This window comes from Uranotaenia lowii, chromosome 3 (genome assembly GCF_029784155.1).
Source record: "Uranotaenia lowii strain MFRU-FL chromosome 3, ASM2978415v1, whole genome shotgun sequence".
Classification (NCBI taxonomy): Eukaryota; Metazoa; Arthropoda; class Insecta; order Diptera; family Culicidae; genus Uranotaenia; species Uranotaenia lowii.
In genome coordinates, this window is record NC_073693.1 from 161,170,037 (window position 1) to 161,196,397 (window position 26,361).

At 37.5% G+C, this 26,361-nt stretch overlaps 2 protein-coding genes across 5 annotated transcripts in view; both read left to right on the forward strand.

The window, feature by feature from the left end:
- The window catches only part of LOC129758716 (microtubule-associated protein RP/EB family member 1), a 45,837-nt gene that overhangs the window by 2,083 nt on the left and 17,393 nt on the right, over positions 1–26,361 (forward strand). The window lies entirely within an intron of this gene.
- Positions 707–24,941, forward strand: LOC129752790 (uncharacterized). The gene is made up of 4 exons (XM_055748566.1): positions 707–751; positions 22,562–22,612; positions 22,671–22,758; positions 22,815–24,941. Exons 1-4 carry the CDS (start codon positions 707–709, stop codon positions 23,402–23,404), a joined length of 774 nt encoding a protein of 257 aa, XP_055604541.1. The 3' UTR covers positions 23,405–24,941.

Genomic DNA, 26,361 nt, shown 5'->3' on the forward strand with positions numbered 1-26,361 from the left:
AATTTAGTTAAACACTTGACGTGACTTTATGTTACCGTTTATTTCAGTTTGATTTTAGTTCAATGTGGCTTCTTTGTCAAAAAAGAAAAAGATCAATCAACGTTAAGATTTTTTACCACAATCTTCCGTATCATTTGATTGTTTTTTTTTTATCAGAGTAATTATCAATAATTTCCTTGGTATGATTCACTTATTCTCTATCTTGAATGGGGTTTCTCTATATCTTACGTATTATGTTATATTCTATTTATTATTTATAACTAGTTTATTAAAGGCCTTTTACTTTTACAAAGTTTAAATGTGCCGAGGGTATTCGTTTCACTGGTTAGTAAGGAAGGGGGCCGTAATAGTCGCGGCGACTCAACAGTTAGAAAAAAAAAACTTTAAACAAGGAAAAAGGAAGGGGTTTATAGGGGTTATTCTTCGGTATCAGTTTTCCATTATGGTCCGGTGGTGGCCTTCTTTAGCTGTGGTTTCGGTAGCTACGGTTTGCATGGTATCGGTTTCCAACCTTCTGGCCAGCCTTCTTCAGGAATGTGTCGAACCCGTTGGATGAGAGGTAGTACTAATAAATAAACAAAACAGACATTAAATGAAGAACACACAAGGGGAGAGTTTACGTGGGTAAGCGGACTAAACGACCAAGTCAGACAGCTTGAGATATTTGTAAATTGGGAACAAATATCCAAAATCTAAGTTTGCCAGAATGTCTCGAATTGGAACCCCAGGTAATCTACCTCGGGCCCTAAGGGTATCCAGTAGCCAAGCCCTCGTTTGACCATACCTTTCACACGTCCATACAACATTTATGTTATATTCGTAAAACTATATTTCTCAACTGTTTCCATTTCAAATAAACTTAAGTACACCAAGATTTTTTTTACTCTGATATAGGTACATACATACATACGTAACGCGTAAAAAAACGTGCAAAAAACCCGTGTTAATTCCCGAAAAGCATGTAAAAAACCGTGGTAATTGCGGAAACCCGTGTAAAAAAACATAAAAATTTCTGCAGATCTGAAACTTGAAACAATAAGACACTGAAGACCTGAGACTTGAGACTTGAGACCTGAGATTATTTATTTTTATTTACATAGTATTCCGTCTCCCGACATAACTTGACGAACATAATTCCTAAAATTCACTCGGTTCATAGCAACTGTTCTCCAATTTCTCGGGAACCCCACGTTCCCCAGATCACGCTCCACTTGGTCTAACCATCTCGCTCGTTGCGCCCCCGCTCGTCTTGTTCCTACCGGATTCGTAGCGAACACCTGTTTTGCAGGACAGTCGTCCGGCATTCTCGCAACATGTCCAGCCCAGCGTATCCGGCCAGCCTTCACCACCTTCTGGATACTGGGTTCATAGTAGAGTTGCGCGAGCTCGTGGTTCATCCTTCGCCTCCACACTCCGTTCTCCTGTACGCCGCCAAAGATGGTTCTTAACATTCGTCGCTCGAATACTCCGAGTGTACGCAGGTCCTCCTCGAGCAATATCCATGTCTCGTGCCCGTAAAGAACAACTCTAATAAGCGCCATATACAGGTTACATTTCGTGCGAGGGCTAAGTCTTCTCGACCGCAGTTGCTTGTGGAGTTCATAGTAGGCACGACTTCCGCTGATAATTCGCCTCCGGATCTCACGGCTGTTGTCATTGTCTGCGGTCACCAGTGAGCCGAGATAAACAAAGTCTTCGACTATCTCCAGCTCGTCGCCGTCGATCGTGACCTTGCTATTACTGGAGAAGCGGGTTCGGTCGGTCTCGGATCCGCAGGCCAGCATGTCTTGGACGTATTAATCATCAACCCAATCCTTCCTGCTTCGCGTTTTAGTTTGTGATAGATCTCCTCCACCGCCGCAGATGATCTGCCGACAATATCAATGTCATCGGCAAAGCAGATAAGTTGACTGGATCTGTTGAAAATCGTGCCCCGCATTTCGCCCACCGTTCGTCGAATAACACCTTCTAGCGCCACGTTGATCATCATGCAGGATAGACCATCACCTTGTCGAACCCTCCTGCGCGATTCGAATGAACTCGACAATTCACCCGAAATCCGCACACGTCGATGAATAGATGGTGCGGAGGGACTTGGTGTTCCCGGCATTTTTGGAGGATTTGCCGTTATGTGAATATCTGGTCCGTCGTTGACCGTCCCTCCATGAAGCCGGCCTGATGACTTTCCACGAATCTGTTTGCTTGTGGCGTTAGGCGGCGGAGTAGGATTCGAGACAACACTTTGTAGGCGGCATTGAGGACAGTGATCGCTCGGTAGTTCTCACAGTCCAATTTGTCACCCTTCTTGTAGATGGGGCATATTACTCCCTCCTTCCACTCCTCCGGTAGCTGTTCTATGTCCCAGATCCGGATTATCAACCGGTGTAGGCAATCGGCCAACCTGTCCGGGCCCATTTTGACGGGACCTGAGACATGAGACCTGAAAAATGAGACCTGAGATCTGAAACCTGAGACCTGAGATCTGAAACCTGAGACCTGAGACTTAAGACATGACACATAAAGACACGAGACCTGAGACCTAAGACATTGGACATTAGATCTGAGACATAAAACATGAAACCTGAGGCATGATATCTGAGACCTGAGACTTGGGACTTACGACATTACATTTGAGACCTAAGACATGGGACATTAGACCTGAGACCTGAGACATAAAACATGAGACCTGGGACATGGGACCTGAGACCTGAGTCTTGAGACTCAAGACATGACATCTGAGACCTGTTACACGAGACCTGTGACAGGAGACCTAAGACATGGGACATTAGACCTGAGACCTGAGACATAAAACATAAGACCTGAGACCTGAGTTTTGAGACTTAAGACATGACATCTGAAACCTTAGACAAGGGACATTAGACCTGAGACATAAAACATAAGACCTGAAACATGGGACCTTAGACCTGAGACATGAGACATCAAGCATCAGCATCGCACGAATGCTTCAACAGAACAAGAAGTTGCGTTGACCGAATCAATTTCCGTTGCCGGGCTTGTTCAAATGAATTGCCTAAGAAATGCGAATGGCCGAATTCTCGATTTAGCCTACGTCAATAATCCGGGTTACGCCGAGCTTATTGGTCCACCCGTACCACTTCTTAAGATAGACGAACATCACAAGCTATTCATTCTACACTGTGACATGCAGTTTACTCTACCAGTCTACGACAATGTTAAGGAAAACGCTACTGGCTTTGACTTCAAGAGGTGTGATCTCGGCCTGTTGAATGATAAGCTTTCGACAATAGATTGAACACAAAACCTGAAGTGCTCTTCTGTCGATGGAATGCATTCTATGAAACATTGTACAACTTATTCCACGAATTTGTACCACGTCACCGTTACACCACGACCACCGTAAGGCAACCTTGGTGAGCTCCGTAACTTACGCAACAGACTCCGTAAAGCCCGCAATCGCTTCTTCAGTGCCAAATCCGAATAAAACAGCGATAGTCTACGAGTCATTGAAAGCGAATATAACGATCTGCTTACATCGACTTATGCGGCGTGCCTGGAAAGGCTTCATTCAAACCTAAAGGAGAATTCGTCGTCGTTTTGGACTTTCATCAGGACTCAAAAACCGTCGAAACGCATCCCGGCTAACGTGGAGTATAAAGGACGTGTAGCATGCACAGCTGAGGAAGCAGCCAATCTGTTTGCAGACTTCTTTAAAAGTGTATTCCGTACCGCCTCTCCTTCATCACATCCTGAAAGATTTCACTTCAAAAGCATTCGATCTAGTTTCACATACCCTTGTAATCGACAAACTCTTACATCTGGGCTTTCCGAGGTGGATTGTTGAATTCGTACCTGTCGGACCGCAAAGCATTCGTTCAAGTGAATCACGAAGCCTCAATGCTATTCAACATCACCTCAGGGGTTCCTCAAGGGAGCGTGCTCGGTCCGCTAATTTTCATCCTGTACATCAACGACCTCGCATATCGATTAAAATCTGGGAAATTATTGTTCGCGGACGATCTCAAAATCTTCCGAATAATAGCTTCCATCGTAGATTGTACTGCCTTGCAAAATGATATCGATCAGCTCCTGATGTGGTGCTGATGAAAACCTCCTGATGAAAACGGAATGGCCGTTAACATCAAGAAATGTAAAGCAGTTTCATTTACTCGGTGTCTGACTACTACCAAATTTACCTACGCGATTGGTTCGACTGGCCTTGAGCGGGTTAGTTCTATTCGTGACTTAGGTGTGGTAGTTGATAGCAAACTAATGAATAGAATTAAGAATTTAGGTTAAGATTCAGTCTGTACGAATAATTTCGAAGACGAATAATAAAGAATAATAAATCAGACATGAGACATGAAAAATGAGACATGAGACCTGAAACTCCCAAGTCTCATGTCTCAGCTCTTAGGGCTCATGTCTCATGTCTCACGCTTATGTCTCATGTCGTATGTCTCATGTAGTATGTCTCATGTCTCAGGTCTCAGGTCCCATGTCTCATTTCTCATGTCTTAAGTCTCAGGATTCTTGTCTCAGGTCTCAAGTCGCATGTCTTTTGTCTCTGGTCTCTTGTCTTATGTCTCAGGACTCTGGTCTTACATATGTGACAGGTCTCTGCACGGAGAAAAATATATAGATTATTAGCGATATTACGCGTCTACATGAACATAAATATGATTGTTTGGTTCTGACCCGAAAATACATTCAAGCCAACCATCTGAATATACGTTGCCACGAATGGATAAATGGCTGATTTAGCGATCGCATCAGCTTCGAGAATCCAACAAGAATTTTAAGTCAATCATTCGTATGGCTGTTTTAACTGTAATACTGCTTCCCATAAACGTTGGAAATTGTAGATTCAAATGTTAATTAAAATTAATTTGAGCATTTAACTGGTTTTTCCTTTTTATTTTTTAAAAGACACGTGTTTTTTATTGAATCATATATTACATCAGTGGGATATTTTTTTATTCAAACCAATGCAATAAACTTAATTGATGCTGCTGCTCCGCCGTTTCCAGAAGGATAATTTTGGAGGCTTGCTCGGAAAACGCCACACTGGCCCTAAAACAAAATTAAAAAAAAAACAATCGTTAAGAACAAAATTGCTTTTTTTCTTATAAATATTCAAAAAATATCGAATGACTTACGTGATATAGTGAACCTTCATATAAGAGAAGCGACATCTGATCCCTCTTCAAATGAAATATATGGCAACATCGCCGAAATCTTGGACAAAAATATTCCCAGCACTGTTTTCTGGCTCAATGTTCAAGCTCTAAAGTGAACGCTCCTTCAATTCAATAAAACAACATTGAACTCGATGACCGAAGGATCGCGATAAACGGTATGAATGACTTGAATTTCGTTAATTATCAGTTAGCTTTCGTACTAGAAACATGATTCACCAAAGCATTAAAAAAAATTGCACCAAATCATAAATTCATATGACCAGCTAAAAAATTATCTGTTTGAACTATGACAACAATCGCAATACCTTCCTTGATTGAGTTTTCAATAAGAAAAGTAAAAGCTCTGCGACAAAATGCTCGGATCGATTGGAATCGATTTTGACAGTTCTTTTGCTCGATTGGAATTTTGTGTTTCAGCAGCCGAATTCCGGTACTTGAAGAAAATCACCAAAAATCTCTTCTAGAAAAGAAATTCTAAAATTGTCGTTCTCTTCATAAAAATGTCTTTTCTTCTTGACTGATTCCGGAAAAGTAAAGAGAAAGAAAAAAAGCCAAATGTAAGAGAAGAAAAAAGTATAGTTCACCTATTCACCGCTAGACGTCTTTGACGTTGGTTGTCGGTGAGACTTTTCAAAACGACTTATTGTTGGCACCGTCTTTCTCCCATGTTAGTTTGTTTCCCGATATTTAGCAAGGCAATTAGAGATTAAAATTATATTTGTAATACTGAAAACTATTTATAACAGCAATATTCAATATTGCTAGATAAAATACTTCAAATCTTGCTCACAGCCGTGCATGCAATTGGACACTTTGAAAAATGAAGCTAGAAAGTTACGTGCTTGTAAACAATCGGATGTGTTGAAATGATGAAATATGTTATAGTTGTACATTCGAAAGTGTCATACTTATTGATTTAGATTAATTAGGTTTAATCGATTACCTTAGCCAAGGTATCGCAATGTTGTTAGAACTTGTAAATGTACCGGAATTGTTGTGGTTCTTTCATCCTTTAATGGGATAGCGTTCAATGGTTGATCCAATAAGTAATAAACTTCTCAGCCAAACATTTTGGCATTCGAAAGAGTTTTTCGACCGTTTAATTTAACAGAAATCCTCACTGAAAAGAAATGTCTTTTTGAATTTCCGGAGCAAAAATGCCGAAGAAATTAAAAATCTCGTTTTCTATTTCAAACGTCAAAAAAAGTCTACTTTGAATTGACCGGAATGTCAATCTAAGAAAATTTCGCAACTAAAAAAACCGAAGAGATTGAAAATCATATTTTCTTTTTTAAACGTCAAAAAATGTCTTCTTTAAATTCATCGGAATTCCAAGATAAGAAAATTTTAAAAATGTCTTCAATAATTTCTTTTCTTTCACGGCATTTTTTGCCCGGAATTCGGCTGCAGATGTCACTTCTCTTATATACAGGTTCACTAACGTGATAAAATTGATTTGGAGACATTTTGGGGGATTTTGTTATTTCCCTTTGCCTCGGCCTACCGGGATCAAACTATGCGCGCTGCAACTGATATGTCCAAGCGTGTGAATCTGAAACTGAATGCAACTGTTAGTAGAACAAATAAACGTACACAACAAATTTAACTTACATTTTCGCTTTCTGATGTGTTTTCGCCAAAAAATAACTTTCACCATCTTCTATTTTTGTGACATTCTAAAACTAAATTTAGTATCTTTAAGTTGACCTGAATAAAATAGCCAAATCCACCATATGTTAGCCATATTAGCGATAAGCAGATGAGAAATCCTCGATAGCCAAAACAACTTTACAGTAATGCTAGTTTATTCGTAGTCATCGATGTAGATTCAGCAATATTATGGGTTCAACCAAAAAACAGTGATATGGAAGAGCCAACCAGGCGAATTTTGATAACAACCTGTAGAGTTTTTTATCCGTGTGGTCTCAGGTCTCAGATCTCATGTCTTAGATCTCGAGTCTCATGTCTCAGGTCTCACGTTTCATAGTTCTTGCCTTATGCCTCAGGTCTCATGTCTCAGGTCTCAGGTCTCTTGTCTCATGTCTTTTGTCTCATGTCTCAGGTATAAAGTCTCTTGTCTCATGCCTCAGGTCTCATGTCTTATGTCTCATGTCTCAGATATCAAGTCTCATGTCTTTTGTCTCATGTCTCAGGTCTAAAGTCTCATGTCTCAGGTCTCATGTTTTATGGCTCTTGTCTCATGCCTAAGGTCTCATGTTATATGTCTCATGTCTCATGCTCAGGTCTCAAGTCTCATATCTCTTGTTTCAGTGAACGGCCCCTTTTTAACGGCCGTTATTAGTGAACGGCCCCTTAGTTTATTAATAAAACATTTAACCGTTAAAAAGCATTAGAAATGTCAGGAAATGCATGAGAACATGTGTTCATAATTAGCCCATAAAACAAAAACTATGAGGTAAATATAAACATTCAGCTGTGAATCAGTGCGGCAATTTTTTTGCAAATTTCTTCAAAATCCAGATAAAGCATCATAAACTGGATGTAAACAGCATTTCAGCTGGATTTTCAAAACATTGAACACTGTCCAAAACTATTTTTGTTTCACGGGGTTATAATTTTTTATACATCTGAAATAAAATCATTAGGGTCTGAAAACTGATCTGGAACAGCTTATATTCATTAATCGGATGTCAAACTACCACTTTTGAAAATTTTTGTGATCATTCATTACCCTTTTTTTTCGGAATTACCACGTGTTTATAATGACCTCACTTAGCCATAATCGTGCGATAAGAATTCAAGTTTCTCAACTACGAAAAAGAAATAAAAGTTGTTTAGAGTTGTAATAGAGATTCTGAAACAAAAAAACTACGAAGTACTTATCGTAAACTTGCTAGATTGCCCGGATTGGTAATTAGCCCGGTTTTATTCACTTTATTCGAGTAATTAGAATTTATGATATTTGCGTGCAAAACGAAATTATTTGAGCAATTTTTTTCAAAAAATTATAAACTGTTTTTGGAAGCCTAAAGTATCACTTAAACTCTGCTGATGTGTTTAAATTTAAAAAAATATTTTAAGTGAGATTTTTCCTGATTCTTTTATTTGAATAATTGCTGGGTTTTGACAAAATTTGCCCGGATATTGGCCGGATTTTGGGTTGAGAAATTTGAAATTAAATGACCGGATTTTGCCATGTTTTTAGATAAGATGCCCGGATTTGTCTGGTTTTTGTGAGTGCGAGAAAAATTCTGGCAACCTAAACTTATCGTCAGTACACAATCTATGACTCAGTTTCGCCTTCACTAACGGATTTTCGCAAATAATCTTTTACCGATATGAGCTCAGATGACACACCTGCCGAATATCGAACATGAAGGAAGCAAACTTTTTTCATGAATCTTGAGCTTACTGAAGGGATGTATAGTAAATATGTATGGAGGTGTGGCAGAATCTCGTCACTAGCATCCGTTTTCTTGTTTCGCTATGCTGACATATGGATGCTGTTTGGTCCGTGGGAGGCTGTTACGTCTTCGCGAGTTTTGTCGCTTGTAGGCAGCAAGACACACATTTCGTATATGGAAGAAACCGATTGATCGCTTTAGTCGCGATTTCCAGTAGCGTGTAGATATTGGGAGTGCTGCATCTAAGTGAACGGCTCATTTGTTGTCTTCATCGTGCATATGCATTCAGCATGAACACAACATATTAGTATCAATCAAATTATTTTAAACTGGCGAAAAAGTCTTAAATCGAAGAACGTTGAAAAAATGACATTTTCATCATCCGGGTAAATAATTGTTGATGTTACTCTAATGAATTTATTGGAAAAGCTTTAAAGTTTCACTGTCTGAATATTTGTTTTGAAGTTTGTATCTATTAAGGTACTCCTTGGTAAGTGGGGACGATGGATATTTAAATAATATTAAGGTACACCGGGGTAAGTGGGGACGGTGGCTTTTAAAACAATACTGTGAACTATTTTTTTTCAAACTTTTAATGCAGAATGTTAAATTTACTTGTAATCTATCCAATAACTGTAAAAGAGAAACGGTTCCGACAATTGCGGATGTTTACGGTGACTTTTTGTAAATTTTCTATTTTTAACTACGATGTGGAGTTGATTTGCATTTTTTTCAATCGCAATTTTCTCGTAAATTAGCTGGCTCTTGACGAAAAACTCTACATTGAAACAATCCTTACATTCGAAACAACCATTTAGGAAAAGAAACGACGGTTAAAAATTGAGAAAAAAGGGTTTATTTGCAAAAATCTAAAATTTTGTCTCCAAACCCTACCTGGGGTAAGTGGGGACGACTTTATACATACTTGAAGTTTACACATTTTTTCAATTTTCTCTCCTTCATTCAATACAATTTAGCTTTATTTAGCATTCAGATCGTGAAAAGTTGGGAAAAGTTCTTGTTTTTTTTCTAAAAAAAAAAGTATATATTTTCGATAATATCGAATTACACATAATAATCATTGAAAGATGTCTTATTAATAGTACCAAGAACTTTTTCAAAAATTTCGGACGGTTCGAGCAATAAAGTAACGTGTTCAACCAAAAAACACCAATTTGTTGAAAATTTCCTGAGAAATTAAAGGGAAAATCTACCGTCCCCACTTACCCCATAAAGCGGGGTAAGTGAAGACACCAGCAGTCCATAACAATTTACGTGCAAACTTTTTTCGCAATGCGTCTATCAAGCTTATCTCTTCAGAATTTGTGAACAACATGTTCTGCATCACATTGAACGCGATTTTATCAAAATTGACCCACTGCTGATTTTTTTAATGATTTTTTAAAGTTGAACTATACGGAAAACCGTCCCCACTTACCCCGGGGTACCTTATGTATTATTTTTCAATGTTTCGATGCAATATGTTATATTTACTTGTAATCTTTCCAATGACTGTGGAATCAATCTCAGTAATAACTAATGTTTACAGCAAATTTTTGGTTATTTTTCTATTTTTAACTATGAGTTCGAGTTGATGTGCATAATTTTGAATTACATATCGGCATATCGGTATCGATTTTCGTATACAGCGAATGCGCCAACATCTCTTTTTCGTGAAAAAAACCCGTTCCAAGTTTGACAACTCCTTAAGCTCCAAGCAAAAATTTTATTTTGTTTTCTTTATTTCTCGAAAACCAAATATCCTTTAGTTAACGTTGTATACTCAAAATGTAAATCTCCGAACGTACTTTATCACTCAGCTGATAACTCCATTTGTTTACATTTGGCGCATTCGCTCTGTTCAAAATTCACTACCGAATTGTTTCCTGTTCGAGCCCAATAAATATAATGAAAATTCCTAAACTTTATTCAAAATGAGATTTGAACAAATAAAAAAAATAGCTCAACCTCATTTTAGTTTAGTACATTCATTCAAAATAAATCATATCTAGTATTTTTCTGACCTTCCCCATCCTTTTCCTAAATTCTACACATCTATTGGTCCAATAAATCACATTCAAAGTTATTCGTCTGTGATCGATCTTTAAAAAAAAAGCAAGACAACTAAAAGATAAACCAATCCATGAAAAATGATACGAAATCGTCTTGGAATGAAATAATTGCTTTTCACTCCTGCTTTTGTCATATGTGAAAGTTATTCTTCTAGTGAGATTGAGTTATATTACCGTGTTTCATGGCCATTCAAAATATCAGTTATGACAGGCTCGAAGACATATTTTAGGAAAACATGGTTGGTGACTATGATTAAAATTTCCCCGGTTTACAGTTCTTGTGAACTCGAACTCGAACGTGAACGTGAACTCACCACAGTGAAAAAATATTCCGCAGTGAAATGTCAAATCGGTCAAATCTTCAAAATTAGTAAGAGGTTTGTTCAACTGCGGGTACAAATTGGTTTCGATCGGAAAATGACAGATCATTCAACCAATGTTTTGATCGATACTTGTCGAACCAATGCTCAAATTTAAATTCAAATTTCTCAAAAAAACATATTGTTCTTCTTCAAAACATATTCAGCTCGTTTTCAAACGACTGATGTAATCAAATAATCCCAAAGTTCTTATCTTTGAATACAATGAATTTAAATTAAATTTTATATAAATTTAAAGTACTCCCAAAAAGTATTTATCGATCAAGGAGTAACGAGCTTTAGCGATTCGTTTCTTTTGAAAAACTTATTGAAAGGACGTTATGAATATAACTTCTACAAGATAGCCATTTTTTGTTCTTGATTAAAAATTGACAAACAAAAATTTCAAAATTACTTTTAATTAGTGAAAAAATTGAAAAGGTTTTTATTTTATTAAAATGCATCAGTACTCTTTTGTTTGTTAATTTTTCTGCTTTTCAGTTCTCCTTAAAACACATTATTTTTGAATGATTTCATAAATTTTCATAATTATTTCCATACCTTTTCTGAAACACACATATTTGAACAAAGCGGAATCTATTTTTTTTTATTTCAATGGAATCTGGCCATTCGATGATATTCATTTACATTTATTCGTTGAGAAGCTCTTCCAACAGGTACATTTATTCGTCGAGAAACTCTTCCAACAGGTGCAATTAAATGATGCCCAAGCGGGTTTTAAAGTTTAAAAAAAATATCGTATGCGTTTCATTTCAAACTCGTAGTATTTTAAGCCTTTAATTGCCTTCAAATGTGCTTACAAATTAAAAAACTATTTATTTATGAAGCAAAAATTTTTCCGTCATCGGTGAAATTTTTTTCAGAATGCACATTGCCATTCGGACGTGAAAATGAACGCGGAATTTATATTCACCACTCTTGTTCGTTTTCCGTTTTCACGTTCGCTCAGTGCGTTTACACTTCGAGCGGAATGTCAGTGAACGTGGAAAAAATATTCCGCAGTGAAAATCGGGGGAATTGAAATAAAATTAATATTAAAGGGCTTTGAACAAGGAAATCAGTTCAAAAATAATCGTTCAACCATTCCGCATCTATTCCACCTAGTTTCGCAGCCATGAAATGCAGCATAGTCGAGTTTTTGAAGAATATAAGTTTTTTCATTTTCACGTTCGAAAGAACTGTAAATGCACCTTAAGACATGAATGATTTTTTAAGTCTGATGGAGACACCAGATCACAATTTACGTGATAACTTTTTTGGCTTTGCAGTTATCAAGCTAATCTTTTCAGCAGTTTTAAACAACGTGTTCTGCATAACATTCAACGTAAGGCTATGATCATTTAGAATCTGGACAGTTACAAACGTGTGTATTTTAAATACTATTCCTTTGATCGAAAAACTTTATATGGAGTAAATGAAGGTGTTGATATGTAAAATGTTAGGTAAAAAAAATATCGTTGATTACAAGAAATACTCTTACTTTATTATAAAATCCCTTTTTTTTATCTTTGCACACTTTTTTCAGTCATGTATTGATCTGTTATTTTTACCACAGAAGCAAAACCTTTGCAAAATCATGATATTTTACACAAATTCACCTGGAAAAACCAATTGGAATCTGCGAACCTTTTCATGAGTAGGCATCTCGAAGAATTCGATCTTTTAAATTCGGTTCTAATAGAAATTTCTTTGTTCATCAGAATACATCTGTCACATTGCGTAAAAATCGGTTGCACAGATTGCGATCTTTTAAACTATTCACTATTAGTTATTTACTTGATGTCTACTAGTTAGGCAACACTTTTTGACTGCCGGAAACGGATTTATTGCATTTAAGGCGCTGGTAAGGGGTGTATTTTCAATTATTCTCAAGGACCTTAGTCTTTTTACCCATATTTGAGATCAAGGGTCCCACTCCGATGCTTGGTATGAACTTTGTGAGCATCCTAGAGTGGCTCCTTATACTTCTTAACCATTTGGGCCAGAAAAAAATAAAAAAAAGAACAGTTCATGAGTTTTTAAGTCTAAAGCTTAGTTCTTTTAGAAATGGGACACTTTCATTTGCTAATAGCTCGTTAACTAGTAATTGGATATTCAAAATTTTAACAGCATTTTTTTGCCTGTAAAAAGTACTATTCGACCAATTTTTTTCAAAATTTAAAATTTACGCGTTTTTGAGATATGTACGATGTAAGAGAAAAAGAAAAAAATAATTTTGCACAGTTTCCTTTAAAGTTCGTCATTATCAAATTGATAGCTGACAAAACCGGTGGTTATTCAAAGAATTACTGAGTTTTTTGGTGGATAAGTATGCAAACACTGTCAATAATGTCCACAAAGTTCAAATCAAGCATTGGAGTGAAGCACATGATCGGCAACAACGGTTGAGGATCACCAAGGAAGTCAAGTCTCATACCAGCATTTTTATTTTTCAATAAACGAAAAACTAAGGGTAGATCGCTGAAATGTCCAAAACAATTTTCTCCGATAAGCTGAAAGTGTTGCCTAGTGATGACTCATAGAAATCCAACCTCAAAAAACCATTTATTGATAGTTCCAATGCTCTTAAGCTGTAAAACCGGTACCGAAAAAAAACGTTCCAAAATGTGGTCAAAAATAATCAAATTTGTTCATTTCGAAACAACTGTATTCACTTAAATGCTTCCAGTTTCCAGTTTCCAGAGAAGTATTGGACCAAAAAGTATCAGAAATTGAAGAAGGAGGGTGAAGCCACCTAAAATATAGATTTTACGAAGTATAAGTTGGGGAAACTGATCCATACCATGACTGAAAAAAGTGTGCGCCGGCCAATGGGAGATACCAAGAATAAAGTAGAAATTCCTTTAACAAAAAACGGTAAATATTTTTTTTCAAATTTTTTCATGAAAGCTTATAACATTGCCTTCTTTTTCTTCATAGAAAGTATTTGGTTCAAACGAATGGTTTTTGAGATACAGGCATTCGTAACTGTCCCATTTCTAAAAGAACTAAGCTTTACAATGAAGAATTTCCGAGGCGAATAAAATGAAAGTCATGGCTGCCATTTTTTCGAGATTTTTTTTTCCTTTGGGCGCCGGCCGGGCGGTTTGTTTTTCGTCTCCATGGTCGAGGCGTCGCGAGCAAACGTCGAGAGAGGGTAGTAACCATGGCATAGCATACTGATTGTGATTAGTGAGAATATTTGGGCGCGTATTTTTCAACCAAGCATAATTTCAATGCATGTGGCGGCCATATGAAGCCTAGATGTGTTTTTTTCTTCTTGATTCCAAGATCATTTGTACAGCTCATAGTAATGAATGACGCCTAGATGTGATCCAAATTGATATTTTGCCGATCAAATCAATACCATTTAAACGATTTAAAAAAAAAATTAAACTTTAATTCGTGCTATTTAAAGAAGGAATTTTTGTCTGTAAAATATGAATTTAGTACTGATGCATATGAAATAATGGTATGACTGTTTACGGACATTTGAAAAAAGAAAAGCCGAAAGATTTTTTTTATAATCCAATACGCCTAGAAACATTTTTCGAACATGTACAAATGTGCTTTACTGAAGTTGTATCAAGCGCCTTTAAATTAACAGAACAACTTAAAAAATCCGTTGAAAATGAACAGACACATGAACTGAACAAGAGCCTGACCTTTAAAATGGATTATATAGGATTGATGTTTATTTAAAGGCCGAATGCAAAGAAGTGCAAACCTTCAACATTTACAAAAAATGTATGCATGATTTCCTAATTTATAAATGGTTGGGCCCAAATAAACAATCTGACTAGATAAACTCAACTTTTTTCAAATCTCTCACCGAAAAACTGTTTACAGGTTCCCTGTTTGTTTACACAGAATTCAAGTACGTACTTAACATAAACGTGTGTTTTTGTTTAACATATTTTGGCTACATTGAAAAGACTTTAGATTCGTGTTTTTATTGAAATTTTTTTTTGTGATTGATATTCCAGATGCATAATTTTTTTGATAGCAGAAGCAGAATTTTTATGATGACCTGAAAGTGTTGAAAATAATATTAACTCCTGTCATTTCACACGGTGAAACAAGTGGCAGCGCGCTATTTAGCCATGAAACATATATGTACATACCTACCAATTTTTCTCTAAAATAGTTAGAAAGGGTATCCCGAGTGTTAAATCTGAAGCGAATATTCAAAAATTAATAAATGTCTTCGTAAATGAAGGTCTTTTGGTTAAACAGTATTTAGAAAATTTGAAGTACCAAGAATTATTTTATTCTGAAGAAAAACTGCAGAGATATCAATGAAAGGTGATAAAAAAGACAAAGAGGAACAAGTATTAAATTCACTTCAAAGTCTTTCTTTTTCTTTTTGAAAGAATATGAAAGTGAACTGTGATGATATCCATTTGCACTTGCCCCGATTATTCTTTAATAAAAATAACAATGTATAATAAAGAAAGACACTTAAATGTTAAAGATTTCGAGGTAAATTTACATGAAAATTTCTAGAAAATAAAATGAACACATGAAATCATCGTAGCCTTAACAGGTTAGTTCTTTTATGTATTTAATTTTTTAAAACCTGAATTCCAATTGAATGTTATTGAATCTTGAAAATATCACATAATCTTAAATGAAATCGTAAATCACCTTCAACACTGTTAATAACAAAAAAATTAAACATATTTTTTCTCTTTTCAAAACCAAATTTAATTCCTTTGAACATTAAATCAATAAATCAAGAAAACTTGATTTATTGAGTTAATATTTTATGGAATAAAATTTGCAATTTTTGCTCCGACAAATAAAAAAAAGGGCGAACTTTTTTTTTGGACGTGGTTTTGATGAAAATATGGATATTAATAACCACTGCTTCCAAGGGTGAGGATAGTGAACAGCTAGCTGCTTGAAAATGGTTTGTAAAATATCTTCTCAAATGTTTTTTATTCCTTCAGTTCTAAAAAATGTACCATGCAAAGCTGTCGGGAGCTAAAAGTGCTGCGCTAGGCAGAATATTGGGCAAATACTCCAAAAACTGTCCCGATATTCAAAATTCTTCTTCCATAAAGTTTCATATGCAATATATTCCAATAAATGAAAAAAAAAATTGATTTCAGTTTCAACCTTAAAGTGATCTTGAGCAAAGCGGAGTAAATCAAATAAATGGTATACAATAAATGAAACATAGATATAATCAACATATGTTATTTATGGAACAAGTTACAAAGAGTAGATTTCTTTTAGCATAAGGCTTGCCAAGTTTGATGGTTACGTTGAGCAAATTTTTTGATAATTTGTGAAAAGACCCGTAGAATTGAGTTAAAATTCTTAGATTTGATTCCGATATAATTAAGCGGACAATTCGAGCAAACGGAAAAGTTAGATATGGGAAAAAACTAGGACATGTTCAAGAAAGCGAGACGATTAACAACTCAAGATTTGATGCTTTTTTGAAGTTAAACAGCGAAGAAAAAATGGAAATAGACGCCAAGTTTAACATGGTAAGACGAAGTTTACCGGGTCGGCTAGTATATCAATAAAATTGATAAAACATATCGGAACATGTATTTAGTTCATTTTAGGACCGATACTATTAGGTATTACGTTTGCCCTTTCCCCCATAAACAGGGCAAGTGAAAACTTCCATTTTTTCCACAAAAGTACCGTTGCTTTTTACCAACATTTTTTGAACTTTTCACTTCCAACGGGAATTTGTTGAGAACTATTTTAGTGATGCAACGATCGATAACTGATAATTTTTGAAGATATACATATTTTTCTAGGACATGTGAAAGTTGAACTATGGTGAAATCCGTTTGCACTTGCCCCGGTGTACCTTATACAGGGTGGCCAGCGAACCGGGAAAACCGGGAAAAAACCGGGAATTGAAAATAGGACCGGGAAAACCGGGAAAAAACCGGGAATTTCAAGTCAAAACCGGGAAAATTATCTATGGAATGTGTTTCCCCATATGAAAACATTAATTCCTTGACTAATTCATTTCATAGTTACGAAACTTTTTCTCAGAAACTTTACAATCTATAGTCGTATATTTCAGGATTGTTAGCCATCCGGGAAGAGCAGGGGAATGTCGGAATTTTATATTCATGGGGGGGAAGCCGGGAATACAGAACAAAAATTCGATCTTTGAGCACAGCGCATACATTTGTCGAATATCTTGAAACAATATATCAAAATCTGCATTGAGAAAAAAGTGAAAGAAATTTACAAAATGTTTAAATGCTGCGACTTAATAGTTCTGAAAAACGAATACGTTGAAATCAGACAGCTTTTGATTGAATCCACATCTTGAAAACTAAGATTTAAACTTAACATCTATCTTTTAAAATCCAGAATTGATAATGTTGAATCTGCATCAGGAGCTTATTTTTTCTTCAGAAAAACACATTATGCTTAAACAAAAATTATCAAAAATCTTAGAAACACGATTAAACTGTGGGAGTTAAAATTCCGACTTATACATCGAATAAATTTGATGCAAAAATTTGGAGAAGAAAAGAACGTTTAAAGGAAGATATAAATTCAGTTTTTCATCCAGGAAGACCTAATTCGGTCTGATGATCAAAGGTTGTTTTTAAATAAATTGAACAACGAGATTTTCTTGACGTGACTTAACTTATTTTCAATTGAATATTTAAATACATTTATAAAAAAACGGAATTAATCATAACTATACTTCAAGTTTTCATTTTTGCGATGAAATATAAAAAAAAATCTGAAAAAAAGCAATTTTCTTTGTTTGTGTGTTTTGTACTAACACACTTATAATTGCAAAAAAACAATCAAAATTTAAGTTAAAAAAATCAAACATCAAATTGCTGAGAAACGACATAACCTCAAAGAACTTATCTTATTTGGTTCGATCATATTTTCTTATAATTTAGCTCAATTATAACTTTAAAAAATCGGGAATTGTCCCAAGCGGGAAAATGCCGGAAACAAAAAAAAACAAGATCCACCATTTTATTCAATTTATTGATACACGCACAGAAGGCAGAAGATGTAACAAGATACTGAGTATTATGTGAGTCTTGTTTACATTTTCCGCTTAAACTAGTAGAATTTCAAATTGAAAAATCAAATAGAAATATGCATTTTTGAGATAAGACTGAAAATCCAGACTTCAAGTTTAGATAAATTTACCGGAATTTAGATAATTGGATTCAAGCATCTAGAACCCAGCGTATTCCATTTTTTTTTAAATGCATCCAATCAAAAACATGATTCAGTATCCAATATGAGAACCGAAATAAAATTTCAGGCTTAGCATGAATAAGGATCATCGGAATCTGTTTTGAGAATTTAAGAAGTAAAATATCAGGATATCAATCAGTAGATATCAATAGTAAAATCCAACATTTCAACTTGAAATTTTAAAAGTATTATATACATGGCATATATCAAAACTATAATTTATCTCTCTAATAAAAATGAAGCATTTTTCCTTATAAGCGAAAATGGCGTGAATGACTGAAAAGAAGGTAAAATATTTCGGTTAAGTTTAGAACAACTAGAATTATTTTTTACCGTGTCTCCATGACTGTAATTTGAATAACCTTTGTGTTATTAAACTTAAAAAAATAGCTCACGCTTTTACGTTCAACTTGCATAAACATATTTAAATTTTTGGTCAAAAAACCTGATGGATATATTTATTTGCACATTTTGAAACAAGGAATACCTTAAAGTCTCAATCGGGAAAACCGGGAAAAAACCGGGAATTTGAAAATGGAAACTTGCTGGCCACCCTGCTTATATAAAAATGAATTTATGTCTGTCTGTTTGTCTGTTCCCTATACTGAAACTACTGGATCGATTTAAGTGAAATTCTAAGGCCGAGGAAGGTTCCTACAATAGTTTGGGGCTCTTCCTTCTCACTGGAAGGGGGGAGGAGGTCTCTTAATCAAAGGTTTCAAGTCTTCATAACTCGAAAACTGATCACGCAAATAGAACCAAATTTGGCATGTGAGTGGATTTCAGTACAAGGAAGGTTCTTAGGTTAGTTTAGTACCCCTTCTTTTTTCCAGTGATAAGATAGGAAGGGGGGAGGGGCTCTCTTACAATTTTGTACATAACTCGAGAACTTATCAAAGAAATAAAACCAAATTTGACGATTAAAGCAGGGTGGCCACCCATTCGGGAAAAGCAGGAAATGCGGGAAAAAGACGGGATTTCAAATCCAACGGGAAAATAGCGGGCAAAAGCCGGGAATTCTTTCGAAAAGGAAAAAAAAGTTCTTGATAATATTAGTAAGGTATCTTTCAACGATTATTATGAGTAATTTATGTTGCAACACACGATTTTATCGAAAATATATACTTATTCCAAAACAAACAAGTACTTTACAGAACTTTGCATGATCTGATTGCTAAATATAGCTAAGTTGTATTGGATGAAAGAGAGAAAATTGAAATAAATGTGTAAACATCTAGTCTGTATAAAGCCCTCCCCACTTACCTCAGGTAGGGTTTAGAGACAAAATATTAGTTTTTTTTTTTGTAAATAAACTTTTTTTTCCTTCATTTTATACCGCTGTTTCTTTATCTAACTGGTTGTTTCAATTGTAAGGATTTTTTCAATGTAGAGTTTTCGTCAAGAGCCAGCTAGTTTACGAGAAATTTTCCATTGAAAAAGATGCACATCAACTCGACATCGTAGTAAAAAATAGAGAATTAACAAAAAGTCGCTGTAAACATCCGCTATTTTCGGAATCGTATTTCATTTACAGTTTTGGATAGATTACAAGTAAATTGAACATTATCCATTCAAAGTTTGAAAAAATATTTCACAGTATTGTTTTAACATCCATCGTCCCCACTTACCCCGGAGTACCTTACCCTTTTTCTTTTATGGACAATCATATTCAATTTTTTCGACTCGAGTGACATAGTTTTAAAAATTAAGAAAAAAAACCCTGCGTATCAGTCTAATGATTTGTAGTTCAATTGGTAAAAATAACCAAAAAAATTCATTGAAAGATTATTTCCCACTGAAAGAAATAAATGTCAAAAAAAAAAAAAAATATTCGGAATTTTGCTTGGTTTTCTGTTTTACAAAATCGTGAATTTCGTGAGACCATGCGGGAAAAAGACGGGAAAAATGCGGGAAATCAAAAATCTATTATGAGTGGCCACCCTGCTAAAGGTATTTTACGAGAAATGTTTATATGGTTATTTGAGACCCCTTCCTTCTTCCAGCGGGAAGAAAGAAAAGGGGGAGGGGAGTTTCATACAACTTTAACTTCGTAACTCGAGAACTATAACAGAAAATAGAATCAAATTTGGTATGGAAGAGTATTTGGGTACGAGAAATGCTTCTCTGAATATTTGCTATCCCTCACTCCTTCTAAGAGGTTTAGGGAGGAGGAGGTCTTCCTTACAATTTACAGTATAACTGGAGAGCTGATCGAGCAAATTGAACCAAATTTGGCACGTGAGGATATTTGAATACGAGCAATATTTCTATAGTAAATTGAAGCCTCTTCTTTCCTTCAGCGGGAAGATGTAAAAGAAGAAGGGGGGCTTCCATACAAATTGTTTGCATAACTCGAGAATTAATAATTGAGCAAATGAAATCAAATTTGGCATCTGAGTTCGAAAAATATTTTTATGAATAAAAAAATCTCACCCCTCTATTCAATGGGGCGATGGGGAGGGAAGTTGGGACTTCCTTTCAACTCTTTTGAATAACTCGAGAACTTACTACGCAAATAAAACCAAATTTGACATGGGATGGTATTTCAATGCGAGAAATATTTCTATGTCAAACAATTCCTTTCTTGCAGTAGGAGGATAGGATTGGGAATATAGGAAGGGATGATAAGTATGCAGTTTCTTTTACAAAATCCGAGTAATTTGTCCAAGAAATGGACAAATATTAAGATGACAAATCATTTCGGTATGATTCTATGATTATTTGACACACCATCCCCCTTCCAGTGAGTAGTTACATAGGAAGAGGAAAATGGGGCCAATACAATTTTGTTAGCATAAGTTCTCAATTTATGCTAACGAACTGTGGCATGGAAAAGTATTTGGTTACGAGATATGTTTCTACGATAGTTATAGACCCTTGAGCGGGCCATACATTACACAAATTGTGTGTGAAAATTCGATGATTCTACGACGATTTTTTGATTCTATGTTCGCCCACACACGATACAGACATATTCTGCTTCAGAATGAAACTTGGCAGGAGAGGGCTTCTGAGGCCGTTAAGGTTCCTACAATGGTTTGCTACCCCTCCCCCTCACTGAAAATGGGAGGGGGTTTCCCAAACAATGAAAACAAGATTGCATAACCCGAAAACTGATTAAGCGATTGAAACCGTATTTGGTAATGAGAAATAATTTAATGCATATTTGAGATCCTCTCTCTTCTTATACTTTTTTTTGAATAACTCGAGAATGAATCGAGCCAATGGAAAAGAATTTGATATAAGGATGTATTTGGATATAATTATAAGCAATGTTTCTATGATTATTTGAGACCCCTCTCTCTTTCCGATGGGGAGATTGAAAGAGGAGAGGAGTCTCTCATACATTTTGCTTGCATAACTCGAGAACTAATAGAACAAAAGGGAGAAATCTATAGAAATAAAAAAACGGTTTTTTGGCCTAACGTATGAAGCAAATAACAGCAGTGTATGAATTTCGAGTTAAAAACAATATCTAATTGAAAGATAATTTTAGAATCAGACTTACAGAACAAAATTCAGTACGAAATATGTTTTTGTATAATTTCATATGTATATTGCCTTCAAAATTAAAATAGCAACTTTCATTTGAAGTAAGTGGCATATGAATGATTTGGAAATGACAATGATTAAAACATTTTCAAATAATGAACACATATTTTATAAATTTTTTAAAGGTGTAGCAAAGCACACCGGGTCAGCTAGTACCCTATAAAGCATTGTGAAAGTTGTTGAATTTATTCAAACAACAGCACAATTACTAAGCTTTTTTCTTCTAAGGAATGCAACTTACGGGGCAACTCACTGTTCATGTATTTAGATCGCATTGACTAGAATGTAGAACACCTGGAGTGGAGACCTGTGTGCGTCGCTGCTCTCGAGAACATATAATTCAGGGTGTCGACTACCTGGAAAAACCTGGAAAATCAGGGAATTCAATTTGCATCAGGGAAAATCAGGGAATATCAGGGAATTTTTCTACCAATCAGGGAAAAATAATGATCCTGATTTTATTTGAAGAAATTGAAACTGTAACGTTTTTGAGCAAAATTGAGTATAGAGCAATAAGATGTAGCATTAAAGCACCCAAAACATAGTTATTCACCCACTGCGTGAAGGAATATGCGCTAAAGGCAAACGAGCGTGTAGCGACGCAAGAAAATTCTCGACGTTCGAACAACTTCAAGTTGCCCGGTTAAAAAAACCGCTGAGCATAAACGTCGACTAGTGAAAAGGAGGGAAAAAAGCTTGGTGTGCTTCATCCACGCGGCGTAGTTTTTCGGAAGTGGCAGCCGTTTTTTGAAGTGGCAAAAAAAAAAACCCTCTAGGAGGCAGGATCAAATTCCTGATTTTTCATCACCTTGCTCATCAAGACCGGCGGAAACATCGACACGGGTGAAGAAGGGAAAAACCCTCACACAGAGGTAGGTCGCAAACCGAAACCAAAATTGTGCCTCATTTCACATTGCTCGCATGTTATAGGGCCGTTCCGTTCCGTGTCGGGCCAATTATTGGCAGCTCCAACTGGTCGCGGTGGAATATTGCCGGACCAAAACAACCCCTCCTAGAGGTAAGCCCCAAAAGCACCCCCTTAAGAGCACACGCTAATCCTGAACTTTTCTGCAGGGTTTTTATTCCGAAGCGACAACTATATCACGCACTGCTGGCAGAGTGTGGGAATTCATTTCCGCACTGGAAACAAACGGCGGAAGTTTTTATTCCGAAGCGACAACTATATCACGCACTGCGGGCAGAGTGTGGGAATTCATTTCCGCACTGGAAACAAACGGCGGAAGTTTTTATTCCGAAGCGAAGAATCAGTTCCGCATCGGAGACACACCGCGGTAGTTTTCTCTTCCGAGCAAGCTCGAGTTCCGCACCGGGAGCAAGCTTTTGCAAAGAGCCGCAAGGTTTCTTCATTCGGAAATTTTTTTATGCGAGCCGGAAGTTTTCATTCCGACGAAGATTTCAATCCCACACCTGGAGCAAGCTGTCATCACGCACCGGAAGCGGACTGCGAGTGTATTTGTGCCGCTCCGAAAGCGAACTGCGGAAATTACATTTCGAGCCGGAAGTTTTTATTTCGAAGCAAGCCTTTGCTCCGCGCGGAAGCAGGCGGCGGAAGTTTTCTTTTGTGCCGCTCCAGAAACGGACTGCGGGAGTTTTTCTTGTTCCGCACGGCAGCAGGCCGCGGAAGTTTTCGCTCCATTCCGTGAGCAGACTGCGGAAGTTTTTGTGCCGCGCCGTGAGCGGACTGCGGGAGATCTTTTGTGCCGCCCGGAAGCAGGTAGCGGGAATTTCTTCCGAACCCAAGGCGAAGAGCGGGAAGTTTTTTTTGTTCCGCACCAGAGGCAGACTGCGGGAGGTTTTGTACCGCGCCAGAGGCCGACTGCGGGGACTTAGTTACGCATCGGAAGCAGATTGCGGGAAATTCTAATCCGCTCCGGAAGCAGACAAGTGCGAATGTAAGCAGCGCTAGTACCGCGATTGGAGCGGAAGTTGCTGCGTGACAGAGGAGGCCAAGGTGCACTGGTGAGGCGCAGATCCACCGTGGAAGCCCAATCTTGCCTAAGAAACTCCAGGAATTTGGCAAGACGAGTGGAGCAGCGATTCCGTGATGAAGATATCACCGTGCGAGCGAATCATGCATGCAGTAAACATGTAAGTCGATATTCTTGCTACTTTAGTCTTAGGGTGCGAGGCCAAATGCCAATATTGCACCAGCTCACACTCAAGTTATCATTGCTCTTATTTTGGCCACAGATAGCGCCACTTTTAGTAAAAGAGTCTTACACTCGTTACACTGGCGCCCGACGTAAATGTAACCCATTACTGAAACACTCGCATTAATTGTTTCAGTTATTCTGAAGATTGTTTTGCAAATTATTTGGAATTTTTGATATCGTTTGTGGCATTTTGTTAGATTTTGTGTGACCTTTGAGACTTTGTCGCACGTTCTAGATAGTTACCACTACCATAAGTTATTAGCTCATTTAAACAACACTATGGATCCTTCTTGTCTAACGGAGGAAGAGATCAATTATGAATTGGCTCTGAGACACATTCCACGGCTCACTTCCATCAATCGCCGTGCAAGAGCAGTTCGATTACGTGCATTAATGCAAGAAGATGAAATTAGAGGAAGATTTTATGAAGATTCGTCTCACGTCATGGACGTTGAGCAAAATATTAGTACATGCCAAGGCGCAATGCGCGAACTTTTACCTGAGATTGAAAACGCATTTAAGAGAAGCGATTTGGACTTTATTCGCCAAACTCGTTCTCGCTTAATTCACTACCGGAATAGATTAGACATAATTGAAGCTCCTAATAAATTGTCAGACACTTTTTCAACGCTGTCTCTTCTCGTACAATTCACGCTCGAAGATATTGACGACGCGCTCGGGAGAAAAAACAAACGTGCTGCTAAATCTGTCAACACGAATAGTGCATTAAATGTGAGTGGTCCACCGAATATCAGGGAGGAAGCTGAAACAATAGCAGATGAAGCAACCGCAAACGAAGAAGGAAGGCCAGCCAGAAGTACCGGAGCAATTCCAAGGACGACCTCGCAAGCTAACTCGTCAGGCGCTTTTCGGGGTTTCGATCAGAACGGGAACGAACCGAGCATCAGCTCTTCCTTCAACGCTTCGCAACGTTCAGCAGCTTTTCCGGTTCAAGCTAGCCGAAGCTTACAGGATTCTGCCACAGCTAGAGCACCGAGAACGGACATCAGGGGACGCGGTACAGCAGCAGCTAGTTCAAGTCTGGAACAACAACACAACGACATTGCTGACTGGAATCATTGGGAGCCGCGGAACGCACAACGACCGAGGCAGCCGCACACTAAAGCCACATTAGGTTTTGGTGTCGGTGATACTCCACCACCACCGTACCGGGTTCCAAGATTCGATGCGGGTGAAGACAACGCTCGAGCTGAATACGACCGTCTGCGGGAAGAAATTTTGGCTGATTTGTGGCGACAAGGCTACGGCAGACAACACACAACTCCAGAAAACAATTTTGCTTTTGGTGAGGATCGAAGAACGAAAGCAATTCACAACTGGCGGCTACAGTTCGAAGGTGAAACGGATGGAGTTTCTCTCAACACATTTCTGCTGCAGGTTGAAACCTTTGCGAATTCGGAAGACATCCCAGGAGAGCTGATTTTAAAGAACATTAAGCATTTCTTAAAAGGCGATGCTCTGCGATGGTACGTCAGCGCATTCCGTCGTGGGAGTATTCGGACTTGGTCAACATTCAAAGCAGAAATCAGAAAGCATTTCCTGCCAAGCAACTACTCATACGTCGTTCGGGTAGAAGCCTACCACCGGCTTCAAGGAGAGGATGAGCCGTTCAGCAACTTTTACCAAGACATCGACATGCTTTTTAGTCACGTTCAGCCACCGATGGCGGAGGAGGAGAAGCTGTTCATCATAAAAAAGAACGTCAACTCTACGTATGCAGCTATTGCCGCCGCACAGCACACCCGAACAGTTTATCAGCTAGTGGAGGCGTGCAAAGAATTCGACGACTTCAACAGACTTCAGCAGAATATGCGGCGCATAACAGTGCCTCACAACGCGCTGATAGAACCAACGTTAGCAACGCCAGTACCAACGCGTCAACACAGGACGGCGATACAGAACCAACGTTATAGTCGCGTCAACGTGATGGAGGCGAATGCAGCTCAACAGGCGAAGCTGGAAGCAGCGCAGATGGAGTGTGAAGCAACCATGTCGGAGGTACGAAACGACAGTACAGACAACAAAATCGAGATGCTAACACAGCAGGTAGACGCTTTACGCATGAGGTTTGATCGCAACGAAGGAGCAGCTAGATCGCAGAACCAGAACCAGAGCAACGTTCAGCCGCAGCAACCGCGAGAAGTCAGGGACGCAAACAGGCAACGTCAGGCAGACAACGTATGCTGGAACTGCGACGAAGCTGGTCACCGCTTTACGGATTGCAGAAAGCCTCAAGCCATTCTATTTTGTTATCGATGTGGGCAGAAGGGCTATTCACTCCGAAGTTGTTCGTCTTGTCAACACCGATCGGGAAACGCGCAGGCGGGGACTCAACCACAGAGGGAGCAGAATCCTCGCACTATGTAGACAATCCCTCAAGCATTCCAGAATTTCGTCAAATCAACACGCTTATCATCAATTTAGAA

Bases quoted from the DNA above. Each gene is read 5' to 3' on its own strand.
- LOC129752790 (XM_055748566.1), top strand. From the start codon at position 707: ATGTCTCGAATTGGAACCCCAGGTAATCTACCTCGGGCCCTAAGG. The intron at 22,613-22,670 runs GTAGGTCGCAAA...CGCATGTTATAG, and splicing joins GGAAAAACCCTCACACAGAG to GGCCGTTCCGTTCCGTGTCG. The intron at 22,759-22,814 runs GTAAGCCCCAAA...ACTTTTCTGCAG, and splicing joins CAAAACAACCCCTCCTAGAG to GGTTTTTATTCCGAAGCGAC.